This window comes from Artemia sp. Qi Xiang Cuo, chromosome 7 (assembly GCF_049724085.1).
Source record: "Artemia sp. Qi Xiang Cuo chromosome 7, ASM4972408v1, whole genome shotgun sequence".
Lineage (NCBI taxonomy): Eukaryota > Metazoa > Arthropoda > Branchiopoda > Anostraca > Artemiidae > Artemia > Artemia sp. Qi Xiang Cuo.
Window position 1 is genome coordinate 99,775 of NC_142800.1, and position 26,429 is coordinate 126,203.

The 26,429-nt window shown below is 34.3% G+C and overlaps 1 protein-coding gene across 3 annotated transcripts in view; it reads left to right on the plus strand.

Annotated features, from left to right (window-relative positions):
* Positions 1-26,045, plus strand: part of ena (ENAH actin regulator enabled) — a 118,064-nt gene extending 92,019 nt beyond the window's left edge. For 2 of the 3 annotated variants that reach the window (XM_089091942.1, XM_089091944.1), the window contains 5 exons: positions 1,712-1,946; positions 3,446-3,793; positions 8,382-8,579; positions 13,369-13,606; positions 20,459-26,045. In XM_089091942.1, the coding sequence (XP_088948068.1) occupies positions 1,712-1,946; positions 3,446-3,793; positions 8,382-8,579; positions 13,369-13,606; positions 20,459-20,487 (1,048 nt within the window). In that variant the 3' untranslated portion in view covers positions 20,488-26,045. The remainder of the gene's footprint in view (positions 1-1,711; positions 1,947-3,445; positions 3,794-8,381; positions 8,580-13,368; positions 13,607-20,458) is intronic. The other variant, XM_089091943.1, reaches the window with a different exon arrangement.
* The last annotated feature ends 384 nt before the right edge of the window (positions 26,046-26,429 follow it).

The window sequence follows — 26,429 nt, forward strand, 5'->3', positions numbered from 1 at the left end:
CAGTGCCAATTACGTTCGCCGTTCCTAATTTCTCGAGTTGAACATTGGTCAACTTTCAAGCATAAATTTCTTGACTGACCAATCAGAGTCAAGGTTTAAGACATACTTTTTGAAACTAGAAGATGGAAACTTAGAACAGCGGTTTTTCTATCTGGGATAGGAATTTGACAAAAGTTAAGAAGACTTAGCATTAGTAAAGGACGGTTGGACACAAATTACTCTTGGAGCAAACTCTTTAAACTAATTACTTGCAATTTTAATTTTTTGCATTTTAAATACAAATGTGACGCTAAAATGAAGAAAATTACCATGTCATTCATGATATTTGGCTTTCTTTATCGATAGATGTGACTAGGATGTGGCACGGCCATAACGGAAAATGGCTTACGGATAGCGGATGCAGGACAATCGCAGAAATGGTAATACAGAAATGGTTCACTGCAGCCGGTTGAAGCGCAGAAAATACTACGAGATATTTGAATATGCATAGTAATAGGCTAAATCAAGTTCTAGAAGCAAAGAAAAATGTTCAAAGGACTAACTTGTATTAGTATTGGATAGCTATGCCTTATTAAAAATATAATGCTTATCTTCTATTTTCATTTACCTGGAAATATCCACCCGGGTCTTGAGGATTATTTCTTGGACTAAAAAGAGATGACCCTCATGTTCTTTGACAAATATTAATGGTAAATTTCTAATCAACGTGATCAGTTTTTCAATTAATTACAATTATGGTTCTAAAATGCTTTCAATTCAGAATAACGGATGCAATTCTCAGCGGCCCAGTAGATATATTTTAACGCAGCCGTTGAACCTTTGTGACGCATAAACACGCAGCAAAAATAGGAAATTTGATTGCCCCCGCAAAAATCGACCGTTTTTGCATGAAATCGCATCAGTGGGAGTCCAGGCTTCCGGAGATCTTGATAATGATTGATTTTTGCTCCTTTTCTTCTGCCACTCCTGTCACAAATAAACCGAAATAATTTAATGTCGATTGGCCAAAATAAAATGTGTTGACTAATCTTAGAACCACAATAACAATTGCAAAGTACTGAACTGTATAAAAATCGTTGAAAAAAAAATACTTCATATGACTTCGTTCCAAGGGCATTAGGGAAACCCGAAGGCCAAAGCACTGCCTATGCGAGACATTAGCCTTTTATGAGGGATGAAGGCCTGTTCATGAAAGCCTTACTTGTCGCCCACAACGAACGAAGTGAGCCGAAGAAGACGATAAAAAGCCTAAGTATTTTGGTGGCAAGCAAATGAGAAAATGTCAGGAGACAAGAGAGACATAATGCTTATGAATCCAAATCGAAACATTCAATATTTGCAATAAGCATTACAACCGAAAGTACCAATCAAATCCTACTTTAAAGCTTTCTATAATTTTGGTCAGTTGTTAGAAGCCTATCTGTATCTACAGCTAGCTGTCTGCGTGGGATACTGCAAGTTTCTGTCGAACCAATGTTTCAAAGAATATAGAGATAATTATGAAAAACTAAATTTTTTCAAATTTTTTCAAATTTTTTCAGCAAGATTGTTTCTTTTTCGCGAAAAAAACGTAGGTATACAGGACAAACTAAAGAAACAAAAACAAGGGTCATTGTTATGTATCTCACTTTGTTGTAGTAACTGTTTTGTATTTTTCAACATGCTAGTTTAATTATTGCTTCATTGAATAATTTAAACTATATATATTTAGCAGGGCTCGAGAAGAAAGTGCCCCAACTACGATAGAGAGGAGAAGTAGTCAAAACTCTCTGGGAGCTTTAAATCATTCAGTCAGTACACCAGCGATGCAACAAGCCCCGCCAACAGTAGTATCACCCTCACAGTCGGGTCATCATAGGGCATCATCAGCTCCAAATCCACCCCAGGCAATGTCCACGGTGCCTCAGCCACCATTGGCTCCACCTCAAGGAGTACCTGTTAACCAAGTAAGTCAAGTCTCTTTTTTTTTTAATTTTATTACACATTCCTTTCCACGAACTTGCACGCACGAGGCATGTCTAACTAATATATTATCAAGCGTTAGCTGCAATTTAGCATAAACTCAGTTTTCCAAAAGTGTTACTTTGAATATATTACTTGAAGATCGTTGGGACGGTATCGTTCTTGAGCTGCATACCCGACGTCCTCTGACAAAGTTCGATGTCCTTTCAAATCTTTTGTGGCACAAAATTAGAAAATGCCTACGAATTAAAAAGGGGTTTGATGGGTAAAAAGATTGTTCTTTGATAGAATTATTCAGATTATTGGAACCCAAAATTTTGGAGGTCAGTTGAACGAGTTTTGCGAATTAACGGCCTACGCAGCCGTCGATAGGATTTCAGGGCCCTTATGCCACTAGCGGCCAAGAACCATGCGGTCCTCACTATTTGGGTTTTCGTTTTCCACCTTTCCGTCCGTCCTATTCCTATTTTTTCCTTCCTTTTTGAGTTGTTTGAGTTACATATACCTCAATAGGTGTATAGAGCTATGAGGGATGCTAACAAAGGAGAAGATAGTGGCTTCTTCGAGGCCATACACCCCCTCCCGCCTTCTCGAATTTATTAGTGTTTCTCTCATAGTTGCTAACTATTCATTAGAATCAAAATGTTTTGTTGCATCTTTTTTGGAGGATTACTCTTTCTCTTCAAACTTTCTTTTCCTCTTCTCTCCCGAATAAGTTCTTATGTGTCAGCAGCTATGGTACTTACTTCATAGCTATGAAACTGACCAGGTTGTTGTGTTATTATTATATGTTATTTGAACAAATGAAAATCCATAGTGTATCTTGGCCCATATTTTCTCTACTATTAATACCCTAAAATTCCAACTTGACCCAAATGAAACGGAGGGTTAAAGCAGCAAGGAGAGTGAACATTAAGTCACAATGTTCGAATTGATTTAGTTTCAACTTAAGACAACCATATGTATCTTTAAAATTAGAAAAAAAGAAAGGGGAATTTAATTATTCAGCGAAAAAGACTCCCTTTTGTAGTTATGCAATTTTGTAGTTTGGTAGTAGTGGATGCCGAATTAATAAAAAAGAAAGTAATAAAAGAAACGGGGGATTAAAACCAGTTTGTTCTGTTCTCCTTAAAAATTATGTAGAATTTACTATTTAAATAGCCTTGGAATCAGGGACGGACACAAGGGGGCTCAAGGGCCCGTCTCCTGTGTACGTACCTGCTTAGAACTTACGGCCGAACTGTAAAAATAGGCTTTTCGCAATATTACTTATGACAAGAACATATTTGTCTCCTTCAAAATTATTCTATTTGTTTCCCAGTCCTTATTTCTTTGCCTTTTATTGAAACTTACTCAGGTTCTCTTTATGGCTATATCTGTTAGGTTTATGATGATACAAAATTATTTAATACCGAATTTCGAAATGTGCGCTCTTGTTTGACATGTCTTTAAAAGGCAAACAATGATACTAAAACATTTCTAGGGACCTCCGCCACCACCACCTGCACCACCTCAGTTTGGAGGTCCGCCCATGGCGCCTCCACCGCAATTTGCCAATCCTAATGCTTCTTCTCCAGCGTCGACCCCGTCTGTTGGTGGACCCCCTGCGCCTCCACCACCTCCAATGCCAGGTACAGCAGTAGGACCGCCAGCACCACCCGCAGCACCACCAATAATATGTACTGCAGTTTCTTCTGCTCCTCCTGCGTCAACTGGTGGCCCCCCACCTCCACCTCCTATGATGCCAGTTTTGAATAGGCAGAACAGCGGTATGGAGCCAAACTCCCTAGTGCATGCCTTACAGAATGTTCGATTGAAAAAAAGCACTAAGGTATTGTATGTATACTATTTTTCTTTTGTCAGCTTCTAATCTGTCTCATTTTGTTGTAAAAGTGCTTAAAATATATCCATGGTTTGCTTTGTCACAAAATGTGTTTCCTCCCCGGCAGATGTACGAATCTCCTGATCTCTCCTAGGCAAATTGACTTTCCACTTCAAGTGTATCAAGAGCTTTTTCCGATTATAATAGTAGCTTTTCTATAAATTTCAGAATATCGTATTTCATTCTCTTGTCGCTTTCTTCTTTTTATCATTTTTGTATCGTGTTCTTTTCAATTTTGATTATATACAGTATTAATTTTACTTTTTTCTTTACTTTTTTCTCTACTGCTGTCTGTCGTAAAGTATCAAACAGTTCGTTACCATGAAGCGACCCGGAGCGACCCGTAAGTAAGGAGCGACCCTGCTCAATAGTAACCGAAACTTTAAAAAATGGAATTTCGATACCAGTAGATACTTCAAAAGAATTGAATTTTTATGTTTATTTTAAATATATAAGTTTCATCAAGTTTAGTTTTACCCATCAAAAGTTACGAGCCTGAAAAAAATTAGCCTTATTTTCGAAAAAAAGGGGAACATCCCATGAAAGTGATTGAATCATAATGAAAATCACGCCATCAAATTAAGTGTATTAGAAAACCCTACTGTAGAGGTTTCAAGCTCCTATCTGCAAAAATGTGGAAATTTGTATTTTTTGCCAGAAGAAAGACCACGGATGCGTGTTTATTTGTTGTTCTTTTTTGTTTTTTTATTCCCAGGGGTGATTGTATCGATCCAGTATTCCTAGAATATCGTGAGAGGGCTCATTCCAACGGAAATTAAAAGCTCTAGTGCCCTCTTTTTAGTGATAAAAAAATTAGATGGCAACTAAGTCCCCTCCCACGCTCATTTTTTCCCCGAAATCACCTGATCAAAATTTTTAGATAGACATTTTGTTCAGCATAGTAGAAAATTTTAATAAATATGTTTTTGAGGATGACTTCATCCCCCACATTTCCCGGGGGAAGGGCTGCAATTTATGAACTTTGCCCATTGTTTACATATAGTATTTTATTGGGTATACAGACGTTTTCAGGAGGGATTTTTTCTGGCGGGGGGAGGGGGGTCAGAAGAGGCGGTTACGTGGGAGGATCTTTCCATGGAGAACATTTTCAAGGGGAAAGGGACATTTCTATGAAAGGGGCGCCGTATTTCCCAGCATTGTTTGGAAAAACGATCAGAAATTAAATAAAAAACAAGTCTTTTTCAATTGAAAGTAAGGAGCACAATTAAAACTTAAACGAACAGCAATTATTACGTATATGAAGGGGTTCGCCCCCTGGTCAATACCTCGCTCTTTACGCTAAAGATTTTTTTAGTACTTCGAAAGAGCTATGTATTCTAATTAAACGGCCTTTGTGATTCAGGGGTTGTTGATTCGAACAAAATTCGATCGTATCGTATCTGTCGCATCTTACGAAAAATCATAAAAAAAGGAAAAAAATATTATGTAGAATTCGTTTTAATTATTCATGTACGGTGAGCCAAAATCCAAGCTACATTAATTAAAAAACGTTCAGAAATTAAATAAAAAAATCTTTTTTTTTTTAATTGAAAGTAAGGAGTGACATTTAAACTTAAAACGAACAGAAATTATTCCTTGTGTGAAAGGGGCTGTTCCCTCCTCAACGCCTCGCTCTTTACGCTAAAGTTTTACTCTGTCCCACAACTCTGTCAATTTTTTGAAACAAAAAAAAACTTTAGTGTAAAGAGCGAGGCGTTGAGGAGGGAGCAGCCCCATTCATATACGGAATAGTTTCTGTTCGTTTTAAGCTCTATTATCGCTCCTAAGTTTCAGTTAAAAAAACTTGTTTTTTTTTATTTAATTTTTTCGAAAAATGATTACACTTGGGGTGAGTATAGCAAACGAAGTGACAGGCTATCCGCTGTGTTGGACTTTTGCGGCATTGTACCTTACTGCACTTCTAGCTTCGCAGAATTCATATAATTTTTCAAAAAAGGAAGAGAAAGAATCATTTGCTTAGAATTTTTTAGAGATATAATGGAGGAAGTAAAATGGCATGTGATTCTTATTTTAATTATATGATCCCAAAGAATATGGGGAGAATGAAGCATTACTGTTATTACAAGCATTATAACAATGCAATTGTAAACCTATACTAATTGTATAAAAATTATAATTATATTATTAACAAATTTAAGCCTACAAACGCCCTAATTGTAATGCATTATATTGAAAAATTATTGAAAATTTTGTTGCGAGGGTTTCAGGTTTGGAAGTAGTTAGAATCAGTGTGTGTGTTTTTTTTTTTTTTTTTTTTTTTTTTTTTTTTTTTTTTTTTTTTTAGGAATTCATTTTGAGTTTTAAATCTGACTTGCTTTGTGTAGTGTAGAGAAAGGGATGGAGGGAGAGAGGGAGAGATAGAGATACAGTGCAAGTTTTGATGGAATTAGAACTAAAAAAGCCAAAAATTTAAAAAGGCGAAAAAACATACCGACAAACGAGCACATAGGATTTTGTATGTACAAGATAAAAAACAAACTATTCTTATTTGTATCTTTCTTTTTTCTTTTTAAAGAAACGTGTTTATACTCCATTTTATAATCTAAAAAATGTTTAACTTTAAGGCAGAAAAATTTCCTTTCAAATGAGCCCTTCAACAGCTAAATGGTATTCCATTACTCCGCCATCAGCGAAGAAAAAATAGGACATGAGTGCTATTCGGTGTTCCTATTCCCATGATGTTTACGAGGCAGTTCAGTACTTACGTGTTGGATTAAGGGAACTTGAAGCAGTTATTTTAGCTGGACAAAGTATTGTGTGCTGCGCACCATGCCAAAGTACTGCTAGTAAACACTATTTTTATTGCCGCCAGTTCACGAAAATTTAGAAGATGAGGTGATAAAATATATTTTTAGAAATCTGGGGGGGTTGATCGTCATTAAAAAAAATTTTTTTTAGTCAAAATGCAGAAAAAAGTTATTCTTCCGTGGAAATACCTCCAAAAGGTATTTTTCTTAATCTAGAAGTGCCGCGTACTCCCTGCTTCCCTCCAGTTGACGCCACTGATTGTTCCAAAAATAGAAATGTAACAATTCATGAATAGTATCGTAATTATCTTAAAGATATTTGCAATATGTGATTGCTATTATCTACAAATTAGTTTCATCCCAACATACCTTTGAAAAGGTGGACTTCATATATTTAAGAGGGTTAAAACGAGCTCGTGTGCAAGAATTTATGTCTCTCAAATTTCTCAAATTAAAGAAAATTATGGTTTATATCATAAAGATCCTAGTATTGAGAGGGGGGGGGGGCCTCAATCGCTTCCCTCTCTAATTCAGATGGCTCTTTTTCTGTCAAAAGCCAAACAGTGCAAGTTTTGATGGAATTAGAACTAAAAAAGCCAAAAATTTAAAAAGGCGAAAAAACATACCGACAAACGAGCACATAGGATTTTGTATGTACAAGATAAAAAACAAACTATTCTTATTTGTATCTTTCTTTTTTTTTTAAAGAAACGTGTTTATACTCCATTTTATAATCTAAAAAATGTTTAACTTTAAGGCAGAAAAATTTCCTTTCAAATGAGCCCTTCAACAGCTAAATGGTATTCCATTACTCCGCCATCAGCGAAGAAAAAATAGGACATGAGTGCTATTCGGTGTTCCTATTCCCATGATGTTTACGAGGCAGTTCAGTACTTACGTGTTGGATTAAGGGAACTTGAAGTAGTTATTTTAGCTGGACAAAGTATTGTGTGCTGCGCACCATGCCAAAGTACTGCTAGTAAACACTATTTTTATTGCCGCCAGTTCACGAAAATTTAGAAGATGAGGTGATAAAATATATTTTTAGAAATCTGGGGGGGGGGGGATCGTCATTAAAAAAATTTTTTTTTAGTCAAAATGCAGAAAAAAGTTATTCTTCCGTGGAAATACCTCCAAAAGGTATTTTTCTTAATCTAGAAGTGCCGCGTACTCCCTGCCTCCCTCCAGTTGACGCCACTGATTGTTCCAAAAATAGAAATGTAACAATTCATGAATAGTATCGTAATTATCTTAAAGATATTTGCAATATGTGATTGCTATTATCTACAAATTAGTTTCATCCCAACATACCTTTGAAAAGGTGGACTTCATATATTTAAGAGGGTTAAAACAAGCTCGTGTGCAAGAATTTATGTCTCTCAAATTTCTCAAATTAAAGAAAATTATGGTTTATATCATAAAGATCCTAGTATTGAGAGGGGGGGGGCCTCAATCGCTTCCCTCTCTAATTCAGATGGCTCTTTTTCTGTCAAAAAGCCCCTTTCGCATGTTATTGTCCCATCCTTCTGCTCGCTACTGTTTGCAGCTCTGGCATTCACCCCCTCACCCCCGCGAATGACAATTCTGTTCGAGAAAGAACTGGATAAGCTAGAGAAATTGTCAAAATGCGACTATTTCCACATTTTTAGTAAAATTAGCTGATAATCCTTCCCTTTTGTTTCTTTTTTTTTGTCACTTTTCATGCCTCTAAGTTAATGTATGTGCAGATTTAATACTTCAATCTGTCTCAATCGTTTGTGTTTATTTAGTCAGTAGACAGTGGAACAAGTAGTTCAAGCAGTTCCAGTGCTGGTAGTACCTATGGTACCATCGGTAAAGGGGGTTCTGAGCGACCATCCCTTTCTGGAGCAGGAATTGGTTCGATGATGGACGAAATGCAGCGTACTTTAGCGCGACGGCGAGCTCAAGCTGAACGACAAGATACCACATCTGGTAGCGTTTCCCAAGTAACTATTTTTTTTATTTTTAATTTTTTTTTTTTTTGCGGGGGACTTTTTTTATTTATTAGTCAAACTGCGTAAACTATAATATTTGTCGCTTAACGATTTATTTTTGTTATTTATGTTGACAGATTTCTAACCGAAAACGGGTTAAGAACCATTACGTAAATCTTTGACAAGTATGTATGCTGAAAAAAATATATATCAAATCAAAAATATATATCAAATCAAAAATATATGTCAAATCAAAAATATATATATAATCAAAAATATGTATATAATCAAAAAATATATCAAATCATAAATATATATCAAATCAAAAATATATATACAATTAAAAATATATATCAAATCAAAAATATATGTATAATCAAAAATATATATCAAATCAAAAATATATATATATAATCCTATCAAAGTTCTATCATGCTTCTGAGGTATCAGTTTTTAATAATACGAAATTATATATATATATATATATATATACGAAATATACGAAATATATATATATTTCGAAATATACGAAATATATATATATATATATATATATATATATATATATATATATATATATATAATATATATATATATATATATATATATATATATATATATATATATATATATATATATATATATATATATACATATATATATATATATATATATATATATATATATATATATATATATATATATATATATATATATATATATATATATATATATATATATATATATATATATATATATATATATATATATATATATATATATATATATATAAAATAAATAAATGTCAAAGTGTGTTTCAAGTTTGGTTTCTGCAATCTTGTGTCCTATACAATAATAAGGTGTTAATACTGAGAATTACGATGATTTTTGAATTCAAATCAAGTTACCATCAAGCGATTGGCCAATTGGAGACAAAGCTAAGAAAGATAGTCTGAGTGAGAGGCGGAAAAAGCTGGCATAAGTTTTTTTCAGGATCAAACAGGTCTTGGTAAAGAACTGTAAGTAAGGAGTGACCCCGCTCAATAGTAACTAAATCTCTAAAAAACTAAATTTTGGTATCAGTAAGTACATCAAATCAATCATATTTTAATGATCATTTCAAAAATATAAGTTTTAGCGCGTTTAATTTCATATATTGGAAGTAAAATACAAAAAACTATTAGTAACATTATTAAAAAAAAGAAGAAAAACACTAACCATGCTATAAAACCTTAATGAAATTCACACCATCATATTCCGCGTATCAGAGAACCCTACTGTAGAGGTTTCAAGCTCCTATCTACAAAAATGTGGCATTTTGCATTTTTTGCCAGAAGAAAGATCACGGGTGCGTGTTTATTTGTTTATTTTTTTCCCAGGGGTAATCGTATTGACCCAGTGGTCCTAGAATATCATAAGAGGGCTCATTGGAACGGAAATTAAAAGTTATAGTGCCCTTTTTAAGTGACCAAAAAAAAATGGAGGGTAACTAGGCCCCCTCCCACGCTCATTTCTTTCTCAAAGTCACCCAATTAAAATTTTGAGATAGCCATTGTGTTTAGCATAGTCGAAAATCTAATAAATATGTCTTTTAAGATGACTTAATCCCCCACAGTTCCCAGGGGAAGGGCTGCAAGTTATGAACTTTGCCCATTGCTTACATATTGTATTGGTTATTGGGAAGTATACAGACATTTTCAGGATGAATTTTTTTCTGTTGGGGGGGGGGGGGGGGGGGGGCGGTGGGGGTGACTCGGGAGAATCTTTCCGTGGAGGATGTTTCTTTGGGGTAAGGGACATTTCTATGAAGGGGGCGCCTGATTTCCAAGCATTATTTAAAAAAAGATCAGAAATTAAATAAAAAACAAAACAAGTACTTTCAACTGAAAGTAAGAAGCAACATTAGAACTTAAAATGAACAGAAATTATTACGTATATGAGGGGGTTCTCCCCCAAGTCAATACTTCGCTCTTTACGCTACAGTTTTTTTAGTGCTTTCAAAAGAGCTATCTATTCTAATTAAACGGCCTTTGTGATTCAGGGGTTTGTGAATTGAAATTTTTTTTAACTTTTAACGTAAAGAGCGTGGTATTGACTAAGGGGAGAACCCCATCATATACGTAATAAAATATACGTAATAAAAAAAAAACAATAAAAAAAAAAAAAAACAAGCGATACGGCTCAATGGTAATCGAAACTTTTTAAAACGGAACTTTGATGTCAATAAATGTATCAAAAGAATGGGCTTATGATGCTGATTCTAAACATATGAATTTTATTAAGTTTATTATTACTCATCAAAGGCTAAGAGCCTGAGAAAACTCACCTGATTTTTTAAAGAGGGGGGAAACATCCCCTAAAAGTGAAAAATTTTTAATGAAAATCACACCGTCAGATTCAGCGTATCAGAAAACCCTATAACATAGGTTTCAAGCTCATATCTGCAAAAATCTGCAACTTTGTATTTTTTGCCAGAAGAAAAATATACGAATATAGAAATTCGTTACGTAAGTTAATTTGTAAATTACGTCAGAACCAAATTTAGAGACAGCCATTTAGCAAAAGAAAATTAAAATTTTTATGTAAATTTTGTTTACTTATTCAATGACGGCGAGCTAAAATAAAAGCTGTATTAATTCAAAAACGTTCAGAAATTAAATAAAAAAAACAAGTTTTTTAACTGAAAGTAAAGAGCGACATTAAAACTTAAAACGAGCAGAAATTATTCCGTATATGAAAGGGGCTGTCCCCTCGTCAACGCCTCGCTCTTTAAGCTAAATTTTTAATCTGTATCACAACTTTATTTTTTAAAACAATAAAAAACTATATCGTAAAGATCGAGGCGGTTTGGTGGGGAAAGTCCCAGTCATATACGGAATAATTTCTGTTCGTTTTAAGCTTTAATGTCGCTCCTTACTTTCAGTTTAAAAAACTTTTTTTTTTATTTAATTGTTATAAGAAATGATGTCATTTTCACTTGTTGTTAGATTTTGTCTATCATTCATCCATCTATCCATCCTAGGATTGAACGTAGGTAGATAGTCATAGGGATATTCAAGATTTTTGGTTTGACACATGACAGACAATGTTGACTGGACTTGTTAGGCGGGAGCAGCAGTCTATAATCTTAAGTTACAACCAGCGCCCTGAAAAACTGCTGATTTCGTAAGATTAAGCGAATTTGAGTATAGCTGATAAAGAGAACGCATGAAACTTCCTATTTCGTAACGTTAAAATTAAATTAGTCAAACAAGCGCCTCTTGCAGCAACTTGGGATATAAGAAGAAAAGGAAGAAAAAAGCTGTCAGTTCGGCTTAGGAAATATTTAGCTGCTGAAATCACTTGTCATGGTAAACTGACTTAATATTATAGCATCTGATGCTAACTTAGATGGTGCTAATGAGATGCTAGATGACTCTGTAGGTAGTGGTGATTTAAATAATGAAAGTGATAATTTAAATAGCGATACATAATTATATATTATTATTATTGTTAACTTTAATATAATATATTAATAATATACAGCATGCCAGTTGATGATAGTGATAATAAATAGTGATAAGTTGAATTATGTTAATTAGATTGCTATTGATTAGAGTGCTATTGATTGGAACACATTTCATCTGAGTTGCCCGTATTATTATTCTATGACCAGCAGCTTTTTTTTTCTTTATTTATTGATTTCAATGGAGCTGCACAGATCAGCTATTCAAACTTTACAATTAGGATATATGAAACTGAAACTACCAATCTTCTCTTTATCTGCTATCGAAATATTATCAATTAGGACTCGCTTGAAAGATACTGCGAGACTAAATGGGTCGTCTATTCGTGGCCTCTATGAAGTTATGGCTTATAGCATATGTGGGCCAAAAATCCCCCCCCCCCCAGCAAAATCCTGGATACACCTTTATAGGTCGTCGGGTGGTAAAACCAAGTGATAACCTAAGGGTTCAAAGTAAAAAGACATTCTCTTCAAAAAATAAATATTGAGCAATTACTAGCTTGGATAGACAATTAATAAAAATCTTCCGTAAAAAAAAAAAAAAAACTAAATGAGTATATTTTTCGAACAAGTGTAGATTAAAAAGAGGAATTTGGTGACTCCGCGGGCCTCCCCTGTCAATCTAATCGACATGGTGACCTTACCAAGACGGCCACGAATTTATCGCGTTTGATCTAAAAAGTTTTTGCTGATATTTCGGTTTTAAAGAACTTACGTTATCGTTACGACTTCAACAATCCTTAACGATTGTTGAACTTAAATGTATCAAATAACCAGTCGTAGACGGACTTGAAAGCGGTGACAAAAAAAATATGTGAATTGTGTTAAAGTAAGTGCTTACTGTCCATTGACAGTAATTGAAATTTTATAAGTAAGGAGCAAAAAAAGTTGCTTGTCCTTCCAAATCAGGAAATTGAATTGACTAAAATCCAGTGAGATGAGAGACTCAATCCAAGGAAACTTGGACTTGTAGGCATAACATTGTGTGTTTCCTCTTGTTGATGTGTCTAACTTAGAAGCCGTTTTTGCAGGGAACATGCTTCCAATATACTCATTTTAAATAATGACCCATCTTGAGTGCAAATGAAATAAAAAGGAATAGGCTAGGATAGAAAGAAAAACATGAAAACGAAACTATGCAAAACACAACGCTAAAACAAAGGAACCGAAATATAAATAACATGAAAATTGTAGTAAAAAAAAAAAATCAAAACTTCCATTTTGTTTATCTTAACCTTTTTGCTTTATTTTTTGAAATATTCGATGCTTCATCTAGTAATTTCTGGCTATTTTTAGGACGAGTCGGACCGAAAATATAATACTATTGCCACGACCAATGGTCGGCTAAATAATGGGAATGCGGAATCTCCCAAAAGTGGACGGAAACGTCTTGGATCATCCGGTGATGAAGCAAGTCCACGTGTGACAAATGGCAAAGCCGATACTGGATCTCTGGATTTGGAATCCATAAAACAGGAAATAATCAAAGAAGTTAGAAAGGAAATACAAAAGGCTAAATTGGATATAATTGATGGTGTGTTTATTTTTCGTTTTATGGGTTGTTTATCTTTTGGTTACCCAACGTCACCTTTTCATCTTCACTTATTCCTACTCTTAGTGATTTTGCCTTCTTAACATTAATTTTCAAGCCTATTCTAGCACCTTGAACTCGCAAAACCTCTAAAAGTTCATTCATTTTGCTCACACTTTCATCAAGGATGCTTAAATAATCGGCATAATCTAAGTCCAGGAGAATTTCTCCTCCCCATTTGATTACGTGGTCTCCCATTGCCTTCCCTGTGCTCTTTAAGACAAAGTCCATCAAAATGATCCATATAAAGGGGGATAGAACCCAACCCGGCTTAACTCCTGATTTAATACAAAACCAGCTGCTAAACTCATTTCCTACCTTAACTGCAGCGGTGTTATTCTCGTATATAGTATTAATCACTTTAATGTATTTGTCTGGTATACCATACAAGGATAAGACTTTTGCTAAAGCTCTTCTATCAACAGAATTGAACGCTTGCTCATAATCTATAAACCTGAGGATCAAAGCTGTTTGACAACTCAGGCACTTCTCAATTATTAACTTAAGAGTGAGAATTTGGTTGACACATCCCCTACCTTTTCTAAAACCGCACTGTTCTTCTCTTAAAACTTTGTCTACAGTATTTCTCAGTCTAAAAAGTATCATATTACTAAGTAATTTGATACGCACAGAGGCTAGACTAATGTCTCGATAATTACCACACTCATTCTTATCACCTTTCTTATACAGTGATTTAATTAAGGTTTTCCTAAAATCGTTAGATACTTCCCCTTTTTCATAAATCATATTCATAATCTTCAATAACTTATTTCTAACCTCGGAGTACTGTATATAAATATAATACAGTAGGATCATTCCCTATCTCAGCCATTATACAAAGCCGGACCGAGATGCCAAGTGCTCCGGAAAACATTTAAACCAGTATAAACATAAGCGACATTCGACTTGTAACACAAAATTTTAAAGAATCTAATTTTAAATTAATTTGTTTCCAATACATATATAAAAATCGGTAATTAGTAGTGCAATGTTATTATTAGATGTTCTTAGAAATTACGAGTCGGTTTCGAAGTCTCGAGTTGGTTTCAAATGCATTTTGAGAAAGTTTCTGCGAAAATACGTGTTCCAGGGTAATATACACTGGACCACTGATGTCAGATTAAATGGGAGAAGCTGTTTGTACGCGCCGAGAATGTAGTAGCCAAAAACCACTGAACCGTGATCTTACTGTATATTATTTATATACAGTGCCTAAGAGCCACTATATCTAAGAAACTCATTTACGACACTCAGCTTCTGGAGCCTTATTATTTTTTAATCCTTTTAGTACTGTCGCTAATTCTTCCTCACAAAACAAATCTTCCCTACACATCCAAGGTATCACAAACTTTTTCATTTTCCTCTATATCTTTTTCTGCAACTATACGAGGTTTAGCAAATTCTCAAAGTGTTCTGCCCATCTCTCTTTAACCTTTTCCTTATCAATAATTGCGGCCCCGTTCCTATCTTTAACTGGGACAAGTCCGGATTGACTACTCCCTCTCAATCTATAAACATGCCAGTACAGTATTTTACTATTATGCCGTCTAGCCGCATCTTCCAGATCATCGACAATTTTATCCAAGGCCTCCATTTCACACCTCCTTAGTTCATATTTTAATGGTTTCTCTACTTTCTTTACATTCCTTTTGTTTTCATCTGATCTATCATTCAGATAATTCTTGTCCAAGCCCCTTCTCCTCTTTATTAAACATAAAAAATTTTCACTAATATTTTTAGCTGAAATCCTAACTTTCTTCCGTAAGACACCATCAGCAACTTCACAAATTGTTTTTCTAAAATTATTCCAGCCATTTTCCACGTTGTCAAATTTTAAACTCTTTTACGTTTAGTATTCAACTGTTCCTGGAAAGTTTCTCTCAAATTCTTATCCTGGAGTCTACCAACATCATAACTTCCCGGGAGGTAGTTACCCTTCCGAAATTTCAGCTTTCAATTAACCCTAGACACTACTAGATGGTGATTTTCACTTCTAATATCAATAACAGTATTCCTATATACCCTAGTATCTTGTATTGGTCTTGCCAGTCTTCGGTTTACAATAATTTAATCAATAAGGTTTGCTGTTTTACCATCACGCGAATACCATGTCAACTTGTGGGCCCTTTTATGACCTAACACCGTATTGGTTATAACTAGATTGTTATACCTACAAAATTGTGTAAGTCTGTAGCCATTACTGCCACCCTTTCTGATTATGGAAGTTTCAATAAAAATGACTCTCTGAATCCCCAGCGCAGAACAGGAGAAGTTAAAAAAAATTCTAAGAAATTCTAAGAAAAAATTCTAAGATTTCTGGGAAAGTAGTTGTCGGCTTTTGGTTTTCTTTCGGTTATTGGGATCTCATAGCCAAGCTCTATAAGTTATGACATGACTGCTGAAACAATTCTAAATAGTTCGTTCGTACAAACTGAACTGAGTTTTATTGTTTTAGCAAATAGAGTTGTGAGAAAGAGCCAAACTTTAACGTAAAGAGCAGGGTGTTAAGGAGGGGAAAGCCGCATCCATATACGGAATAATTTCTGTTCGTTTTAAGTTTTAATGTCGCTCCTTACTTTCAGTTAAAAAAACTTTATTTTTTTATTTAATTACATACAGGGCCGTATCCAGTATTTTTTTTCTGTAGGGGGGAGGGGTTTACAAGAAAAAATTAAAAACGCTTCAAAGATTTTTAACATTGATTTTGTTTACGTTTTTACAAGCCGGACAAACATTTTGGTGGGGGGAGGGGGTGCAAACCCTTCCCCTCCCCCTCCTAAATAAGACCTTGATTCCATAAATACCGTCTCTTATGTTTGAAAAATAATTTTTATTATGCTTTTCTAAATTTTTTTTTTTTTTAACCTTTATTGTGTGTTAGAAATATACTAAACGATAAATCTGAGTGGTTACGGAATCAATGCGAACTGCAGGAATAATAGAAACATTTGCTAGTGTAGTACCAGTACACAGTACTACAGTGCTAGTACTACAGTGTAGTACTACAGTGCTAGTGTACTCCCTAGGAAATACAGGGTAAAATTGGTGTTTTAGAGCTGTCCTGTAGTTGCAAGACCCGTTGAGCTTTCTTTTTTTTTGAAAATTTTTGATGATGCCCCTTCATCTAGAGTTTCATCAATTTAATTAACCTATCTAGTTTACCTTTTTGGTAATCTTGCGCTTTGTGTCATACCTCAGCAATTGGACAGTTCCTGATTTCGGACATCCATTTTGTATTTAAAAAAATAATAATCAAATTTACCATCATTTGGGAGTAAAACCATATTAGTAATTTTTTCTACATTTAAACCTAAGAAATGCTACCCTAACAGCCTTGTATGTTTAAATAGCCGTATTCAGCCTCATTCCTCATATCATATACATGTTATTCTTCATTTATTTATAAAAGTACCGAAAAAAGAGGTATGTAACATTTTGATGAGTTTGATTGACTAAGCACAGGATCATAAAAGCAGAACATTCAGTCACTTTCACAGTCATTAAGAGTGTCTTTAACAGGATTTGCTTGTACATCTAGCTCTTCTCCTTCAATCTTAGATTCTGATTCAAGTGACTGTACCTGTTTCAAAGCCCCCCCCCCCCCCCAACAAAAGTATTGAATACGGTCCTGAGGATTATATATCAGTTTCTACCTCCACCCTCCTATCGTCTCTTCCTTAGAGCTAATTCTGTATTTAGCTGAAGATTCATTCAAAACGACTGCTGAAACACAAGAGCCGTTAAACTTGAACAAGAATTTCTTTTAGACGCTTTAGTCAGTAACAACTCATTAGGTAGCGATTGGTTGAAAAGTAGGCTAGATCTTAGAAAAGGGTACTGGAACTTTCGATTTCCAATTGACTGAGCACTCTCCATAGCTCATTCGACCACCACCTTCCACAAAGTCCTTCTGGGAAAAAATAAACGAACAAAAATTAATACATTTAACCCTTATGGGTTTTTATTATAGGTAATGCAACACGACTGCCCCTGACTTAAACAGGAAAGTAGAAATTTCAATTTCCCTTCTAATGAAAATCCGGAATTATTCAAGAGGAAACTAGGGGGAAATTTTCCGCGGGGCAGGGGAGAATATTCCGTGGGGTGTATTTTCAGTGAGGAGGGGGGGGGGGGTAAACGCTGGCTCCCTGGGAAAATAAGGTATGAATACAATATTTCTCTAAGATTTGAAATCTAAAATAAAAATGAGGATATTGGTTCTACCTAGGCCCTTCACATTGTTGAAAATCTAGATTATGTAGTTGTTTTTGATGAGGCAACTTTAATATTTGAACCAAATGGCTTCTCGCATTCTTTTAGGAAAGGTAAAGAATGAGAATATGGCATTGGACTTTACACTTCCTACCGGCGGTGCTGATCTCCGTTTCTTGGCCCTTCAGCCAGGAAGTGCAATGGGGGGGGGGGGAAGCCAACTATCTTGTGCTTTCGCACACACTTCCTGTTTACCTTCCCCAGATTTTGAAAAAAAAAAAAATTGAAATAGAGACTGCTTTAAATAGAGATGCTGGAGATATTCCTATACACCCAATTCACTATAACTTAAAATTAAAGGATTCGAATAAAAATTTTCTTAAGTTTAAATTAAGATCATCTGACCACACTTTTAATGAAAATTAGGTCAGTAGACAAGCTAAGTCACTAAGCAGAGAATTCTTGCCCAATCTAATTGGTGAATAGTCTTTCATTTGTTCTGGCGTAGTTTTTTGGTTTGTTTGATTCAGTGTTTCTCCTGCTCATTTAGAGCTAATTCAAAAGGTTAGTTTTCCTTCTTTTTTTGAGCCCTGAAGACGGCTGGGTGGAAGTCCCTGACGAAATATCTGCCTCTATCATTTTCATTTCTTTTTTTGTACACTGGCTGAAATTTTCTCGGCTATTAAATATTATTATTTTTTCTTGTTTGTCAAATGTCAATCCTGCTTGTAGCTCTTTCTGTCTTTAAGAGTTCACAGAACTAATGTAATTTTATTTCAGCTAATATTTCACCATTTTAAAATTGGAATTACCTGTACTATAATACACTTTATCGTTCTGATAACATGAAACATAAGTCAGACAGACAGCCTTTTAAACCGGGGAACACAGCAACACACAAAACAAAATCATATTCAATCCTTTATCTTCCAGCCTCTTCGCGCTTTTGTGCTCTGAAAATTGCAAGGCGTTGTAAAATATGTCAGTAAGATAATCCCGGTAAAATACGTCAATTACGTAAAATATGTAAATTACATTAAATAGGTAAAATACAAATTTTACAGCGACCAATTTTACCAGTTACAACACTATACCAAACGCATGCTTTGTGTGGTTTATAGTATACCATGTATTTATAGAAAAATGGTATATTGTTTATAGGTAAGTACACAGGATTTTTTTTTTTGGGGGGGGAGCAATAATAATAATTTTTTTTTATAATTTTAATGAGAAGGGGTGATAAATTAAAAAGTGACTGTTAGAATTTGCGGCTGGGTCCTGAGCTCACCCCTTCTGGTGTACGACCCTGTCTGGTTGATAATATAAATTTTTTTTTTTTAATTTATATTAGCTGAACTGAGATTTTGTAGTTCAAAAATAATGTGGTAAAATGGAATTTAGCTTTCCTTCGGTTGGATTTTCGATGTCACAGCAATCTATGGATATTAGTAGAGGGAAAAAACTATTAAAAAAAAGTAATTTAAAAATGCTTTTGCGTCTATCTGTAATTAAATTCGACAGACCAAAACGTGTTTGGTGCGTACAGTTGTGTTTTGCCTGCTTGGAAAATTCGACCCAGTTTGGGAACATCTATGACAAAAGTTTGGTCCTGCCTCTTAGGTCGATTATTTTGTTTTAAGTGTAAAATTTAAATAAAGATTTCACTAAAAAATGAGTGAAAACTACTTATAAGAAAATAAATTTGTTTTATGTTTTTGCTATTTTTCAGTAAAACATTCGGTACTGGTGCGTTATATGGACACTTCCAATAAATCAAATTTGGTTAATGCTAATGAAATAAAATAAAATAGGATGAAAATATAATAGTTTATAAACAAATTTGGGCTATATATTTGCGCATTAGGGGGTGGGGAGGTAAAGCAGTATATATTAAATACGTAACCTAACCTAGGTACCTTTTCCCCCCTTAAACCCCAAAAAACAAACGTTTAAATAATGTAATTCATTGAGAAACCACGGCTTTGCATTCATTTATGTATAACGGTCTCTTGAGAATAGCCTGTTTGACGGGTTTTTCGTGACTGGTTTCCCTGCACAATATATAAAAGTGTCCTTATAACGCACCAGTTCCAAACATTCTATATCATTGTTTAAACTTATTGTTGATTTTCTCATAGAAAAATCGCTTTATTACCAAAATAGGATATTAATATTGATAATGTTGCTTAAGATAGTTAGTCAAGAAGGTAAAATAGTTGGGTAAATGCCACCGGATAGGAAGTGTAGACTTATTTTTCATATGAATACACTTAACACAAATAACCTGTGTGCTTGATTTCATTCAGGATTGTTTTCTGGGAACCAGAGTGAGTTCTCACTTTTTAATATTTCTTGTCTTCCTTAGTTTTGACTCTTTGTTTTCTTTTTTTCTTTCATTTTCTAGAGAGATGCTTCATTTAACACCCCTAAACATCCACGGAAAGATCAAATTATTAAGTATTTAGAAACGAATACTTATCCATTAAGAAAATAAAATACTCAACTTGTTTTGAAGCATATCTCGTCTTTTAATAAAGTCCAAAAGTTCAAGAATTTTGCGCTTAAAGCCCGTTTTCTTTTCAGCCATACGACTTGAGCTAAGCCGAAGATAATTGGATTCGCACTTGAGAGAGGATATTGAGGGGACACCAAAGAATAGACCTCTAGATTATTATTATTTTCTCTTAAGTTTTATTACTATTTTCTAATTTACCGGTTGTAGAGATTGAGAGTCGATTGTATTATATTTGATTTATATTGAGTTTTGTAAATACGGACATTCGGCCGTACTAATTCTCTTCTGTGTGATAGTTATGCTTATTTAAGTGCTTTGTTTGGTCAATTGTGCCGAGTATGTTAGCAAATTTGTGCTTTAGGGGGGCAAAAGCCATCTCCTTTCTCTTAAAAAAAAAAGGTTTCAAAATGAAACAAAGAATATCTAGCATATTTTGTCTTTCCTCGAATGTGGGTACTGCAATAATAGGTGATCAGAATGCATGTATGGGAAAATACCCATGTGGAAGGGAAAAGAAGACTTTGGACCCTTATCCTCTAGCAAAATTTTGATTTTCCCTATAATGTCTCATATTTTTCATATAATTTATCTAATTTGCGTTTTTTCAATTACCCTCCTTTCCCCTGGAATATTGGCTCCTCCAAAATAAACTGAAGCGTAAGTTCTTGAGGGAGAAGTTAAAACTGTAGAAGTTTCAAGCTCCTATATAACTTTTATTTTCCTAGCTCGATTTCTTTGTTCCTTCGGCCTTTCCTTAAATAGCCAACGATCCAATCCTTATAAGTTTTCTAAACGATTTGAATTGTTTAAAAATCGGTCGGGTATTAGGTGTGCCTTGAGGCTATTCATAGTTGATGGTGCTTTGAAGACAGTGTTGTCATGTTCATTGATGATCATAGGGTTATAACTGATAAGTAGTAAAAAGAAAATATAAGATTATTTCAAAAGTTATTTTTGATTCCCTAAAATTTGTTTTATAAAGATCAAGTAAGCTGGTGAAAGAACCATTAAACATAAAACTATCCCACACTAAAACATGTCAGTGTATTGTCCTTACATCAGGATGTTCAATTTTATAATCTTGGCAGATTTGTAATAAGTATTAAGTAGTAATCCTGAGTCATAGACAAAAGGCATACAATGCAAATATCCAACTGACCTATCCTGCAGAGTTAAAAAAGGGGCTGGAATCAGGTTTGCCTTGAAGCTATTCCTGATGGAATGGTGCCTGGAAGACAAGGTTGTCTTGTTTGTTAACAAATCATAGCGCTATAATTTATAAGTAATAACAAGAATTTAGATAATTGTGCCTGGAAGACAAGGTTGTCTTGTTTGTTAACAAATCATAGGGCTATAATTTATAAGTAATAACAAGAATTTAGATAATTGTGCCTGGAAGACAAGGTTATCTTGTTTGTTAACAAATCATAGGGCTATAATTTATAAGTAATATCCAGAAACCTTAAGATTTTTTCACAAGTTATTTCTAACTATGAATTTTTTTTAATAAGATTAAAAAAAAAAAAATTATAGACTTGATTTAACATTCAATATTCATGAAAACATGTATGGAACAAAATGAAGACAGACGAACATAAGTACCAGGTATATCAGTTTCCAAAAAAATGGCTCAGTTCAACATCTGTTTTGTATGCCTTTTGTTTTTCTCCTCAATTAGGCTAAAGGAATATTAGACAATTTTAAGTCACTGTCAAAGTAGACAATGTCTCGGCCATTTTGTGTAGAAATACATAATCTAAAATGATTAGCAGATGTTCTGTGAACAGATCATTGGAGATTTCAGTTGCCTGAAATGCAGCCTTAAAGATACTTCAATTTTCATTTTGATATTAAGCAGTCTTATGACATTCTTACTCATATTTTTTGTGTACAAGCTCTTACCAACTGATTTATACTTACCAACTGATCAACTGATTTATCCTCCACGTTTGTTACTCTAACATTTTTTTTTACTTTCTTATAGATGAACGCATTTAGTCAAAAATTTGAATTTATTTAAGTTGGATTATTAATTGTAAATAAATAGAGTTGCAGACTGTATATGCTATTGCTTGTGATTTTGATGGTGGTGGATCTTGGGTATATTTCATGGTGCAATGAGATGAACTTTTGGTAGACGTTTAACTGATGCATGCTGCCAAATAAATATGCGTGGATTTAGTCATATTTTTTTTTGCTTTTATTTTACGTACAGTATTATGATTAGAAATAGAGTATATGAATCATTGCTGTGAATACAACTAACGAATGCGTTTTTCCTCTGCCTCTCCTGACTAAGAAAAAATTTCGATTGTCTAGAATATCTAGTCTTTTCTTTTTTTTCGCTTTTTTTTACCCATATTTTGTTATGTCGGGCACATCGAACCGTCGTAATATGATGTTAGTCCATCATCCAGTCCAGTGGCAAAGTTCTTTTTTTTACATCTGCTGAGCCTCCCCTTCATTGAACCAACGGATAGCTTGGATGAAATATTCCCCCCTCCCCAGTAGATGCTTGAAATAAGGAATGCCACCACAGAATGATTAAAAAACGTATTTGCTGTCGAATTCTAAATGAACTAATTGTATTTGCCATAGAATAATCTCAAGTCCTTGAGAAAATGTTTCATTGCAACATCAACTTTTTTTCATCAGGGTGCATGAAAATATAAACCCCAACTGACTCTTAGGAATTTTATCCGGTGTTTATTTTATGGATTTGATCCTTTTTACTTTTGGGCGGCCCAATTAAAGCTTGGTGCAAAAGAAACTAAATTAATGGAAGAAGCAGGAGGGTAATGGTGGATAATGACTAAATATCATGTTGTACGGGTAACTGTGTTCAAGTACTTCATTGCAATCTGCTTCTGTTTGCGAGTGAAAATATGCTATCGCCTCTTATAACCTCCAATTGTCTCAAGTGAGTTGTAAGCACAAGGAAAGTAAGATTTTTTTGGTTTTTAGGACATAGAAATCAATCTAAACCTCCCTCCCCTCCAGGAGAAGGCTTTCATTGCTCGAAGAGGAAGGTAGCCCCGATTCAGTGATGACTCCCCCCCCCCCCCAATAAAAAGGCTCAATTTATTTATCATAACATAGATACCCCTTATTGATACCCGCCAGCTTTGTTGAATGTTTGTAGTAATTGAGTATTAGGAAAGGGCTCATAGTTAAACATAGCAGTTTTTATGAAACTACTTAATAAATTACAAAGTGTGCCCGTCCGTCTGTTAATCCTTTTTTTATGTGCTACGCACATTTTCCGAAGGCAAATTATCATCTTTGTGTAACATTATGACCTTGCGATCAATCTGGCTTTCCTCTCGAATTCCTCTTATGCCGCGTTAGAGCTACTTTTATCACCCTTCTGAAGATCACTATCAGTATCAGCTTACTGCAGATCGGTATTAGCCTTGTTTAGTGTTGTCTTGTTCTATTAGGATGCTGATCTTTTTTTTAGATTTAGATTGACGGTTTCTGTCTCTTTTTCTATCTTTTTCTTGCAAAAGGTAGAAAAAAAAGATATTGATAGCTGTAAAGGTTCATTGAAGGCATTTTGCTATAGAATGCAGTAAAATTCTATTCGATGCTATATTTGTGCATATATCTCTTAAACTTTTGGAAACTCAGAAATATCGAAGCCTTTCAACTTTGGGATGAAAATGTTTCCCTCCTGGGAGCACCCTTTCGAAAATAACCACACTCACGATAACATGATAATATCGAACCGGCAAAAATACACATAATTCAAGGTATAAATTGTTTGAGGTTATACAAAATAATATTCAAAACTTGTTAAACAAACGTAATTTTTTATTCTAAGTTCTTATAAATTGCCCTGAAGGATTTTTATTCTATCCATTCGTAAGTGCGTATTGTACATACTGCAAAACATCATATTAAACGTTATTGAGCCGCTGGTGACCTCACAGAAAGTGTTAAAGTAGGAATTTCTAAGGGAGAGAGAAAGAGAGAAAATTCATTTTTATTAAATACCAATATTCACAAAAAAACATATCAAACAGACCTACCACGTGAAAATCTATACAGATTTGTGTGTGGCAGGATTCACTATTTTACTCACTCATATATATTGAAAAACCTTAAACAGCTTATGTGAGCTTTTAAAAGTCTCACTCAGTGCACTTTTAAAGCTTGTGTTAATAAAATAATTAACTCATTTTGGATTAAACGGGATTTCAGGTCTACATGACCTTTTTTTTATAAATATAACTTGTATTTTTATATATGCATCTGTCATCTAGGCTTAGTGAAGTAAAAAGTTCTTTGCTTTTTCTTTGTAAATTGGTGAGGAAAGCTATTTAAATTTTCAAAGTCGTGCGAGACGGGTTTAATAAAAAAATATATGGCTTGCGCTTGGCTTCAAAAGGCCTTGAATATGACCTACTTCATTACACTGAGCAGCCAAAAGATTTTATTCTTTCTGTCAAAAATTGATTCACGATTCCAATTATTCCAGAGATGATGTTGTGTTAATGGTTTTTAGGCTACCTTTTCCTTTGCTTGTTTTTGTGAGTTTTTTTTTTTTTAATTTAGATTCATTGAATTAAAAGCGACCCCTTTTGTATCTTCTTCATATGTTACTTTTTATGCTAAGTTTGAAAATTGATTGGATTCCTGCATCCAGATTGTATGAATAATGTGTATTTTTTTTTGTCTGGAGATCTAAATTTCCAAGATGATTTAAAGAATTTGGATAGCATTGTGGTCAAAAGAAAACGTAAAATTATATATTTGAGTTACACAGAGAAAGCTGGATAAGAAAACTTTTTTCTAACGATCAACTTTAAGTTTCAAAGTCGAAACAGTTCATATCCAGAAGATAATCCAAAGAATCACTGTTCAGATGGTTTCGATGACGGAAGAATTCTAACTTTATGTTAGGAATCAGAAGATGAAATAAACACAAGAGAAGGCTGGTTTAGGAGTAAAAATGCTATTGACATGTGTTATCGTTGGTTAAGCCTTATACATTGCTTCTAGCTATCGCTAGAGACCTTAATTCTGCTTGTGCTTCCAGAGGCGCAGAGGGAATCAAGAAGGAGCTGCCAGTCGCATCACTAATTTGCCGCTGTGAAGATGTCCTCACAATGAGGCTGAGTGTGTTTGGTCGTTGTGTTGAATGCGCTTGAGCGTATTTATCGGTCTACATCTGTGACGGCAGCACTATGCTTGCTAATGTAGTGTTGCGGTTGTAGCTCTCCGTCTTTTGTCACAACGCCTGTATTCTCGCGGATGGTTTGATCTGTTGTCCTCTGCAGCCAGTGGATATTCCATATTCTTCAAAAGCTTGTTTTTTTTTTAATATGAGTCATCTTCTTTTCAATTTCTGGTTCAGATTCCAAGCGAAGCGTGGAAACAGGACTAAAACCCTTTATTCGTATACTTCATTAATGAATTTATATGATATTGTAAAGAAAAGGCTTTTAAGTATTTACAGTCAGGGCCAATAAACCCTTGTATTGTTGTATTCTCATGAACTAATCAGTTGTCGCAATTTTATTACTTAGTATTCCGCTTGATTGTTTGAACAAGTTATTGAGTTGTTTAACTGTCGCTTTTGTATGTTGAAACTATTTTATAGCAAACTATGTACTTTGTACGTAAAGTATTCAATAAAACTATCAAAATTTTTCTGCGTTCTATATTTTCTTTATATTTAATTCTTTCTTTATATTTAATTCTGCATATTTTCTTGAATTCCAGAGTTCAGAATGACAGACTGATTTTACGTCATCTAGATAATCCCCTCATTATAAAAGTTGCTGAATAAAAAGCTCGGCTACTTCTCAATATACTAATATCACTATTTTAAGAAAAAAATTGCTCGTTAACGAGTCAACGAGCTGTCTGGCTCTGCATTTAGTATTTTACAGGCAATAAGAAACGTTGCTCGGCAACTTCAATTAATTCGTTTTTATTCTGTGCCTTGGGCCACCTATATGGTTTTTAACGCTCAGCCATGGGCGCCCATAAGGGGGGCGCTAGCCCCTCCCCTGGCTGAATGACGGTGTCATT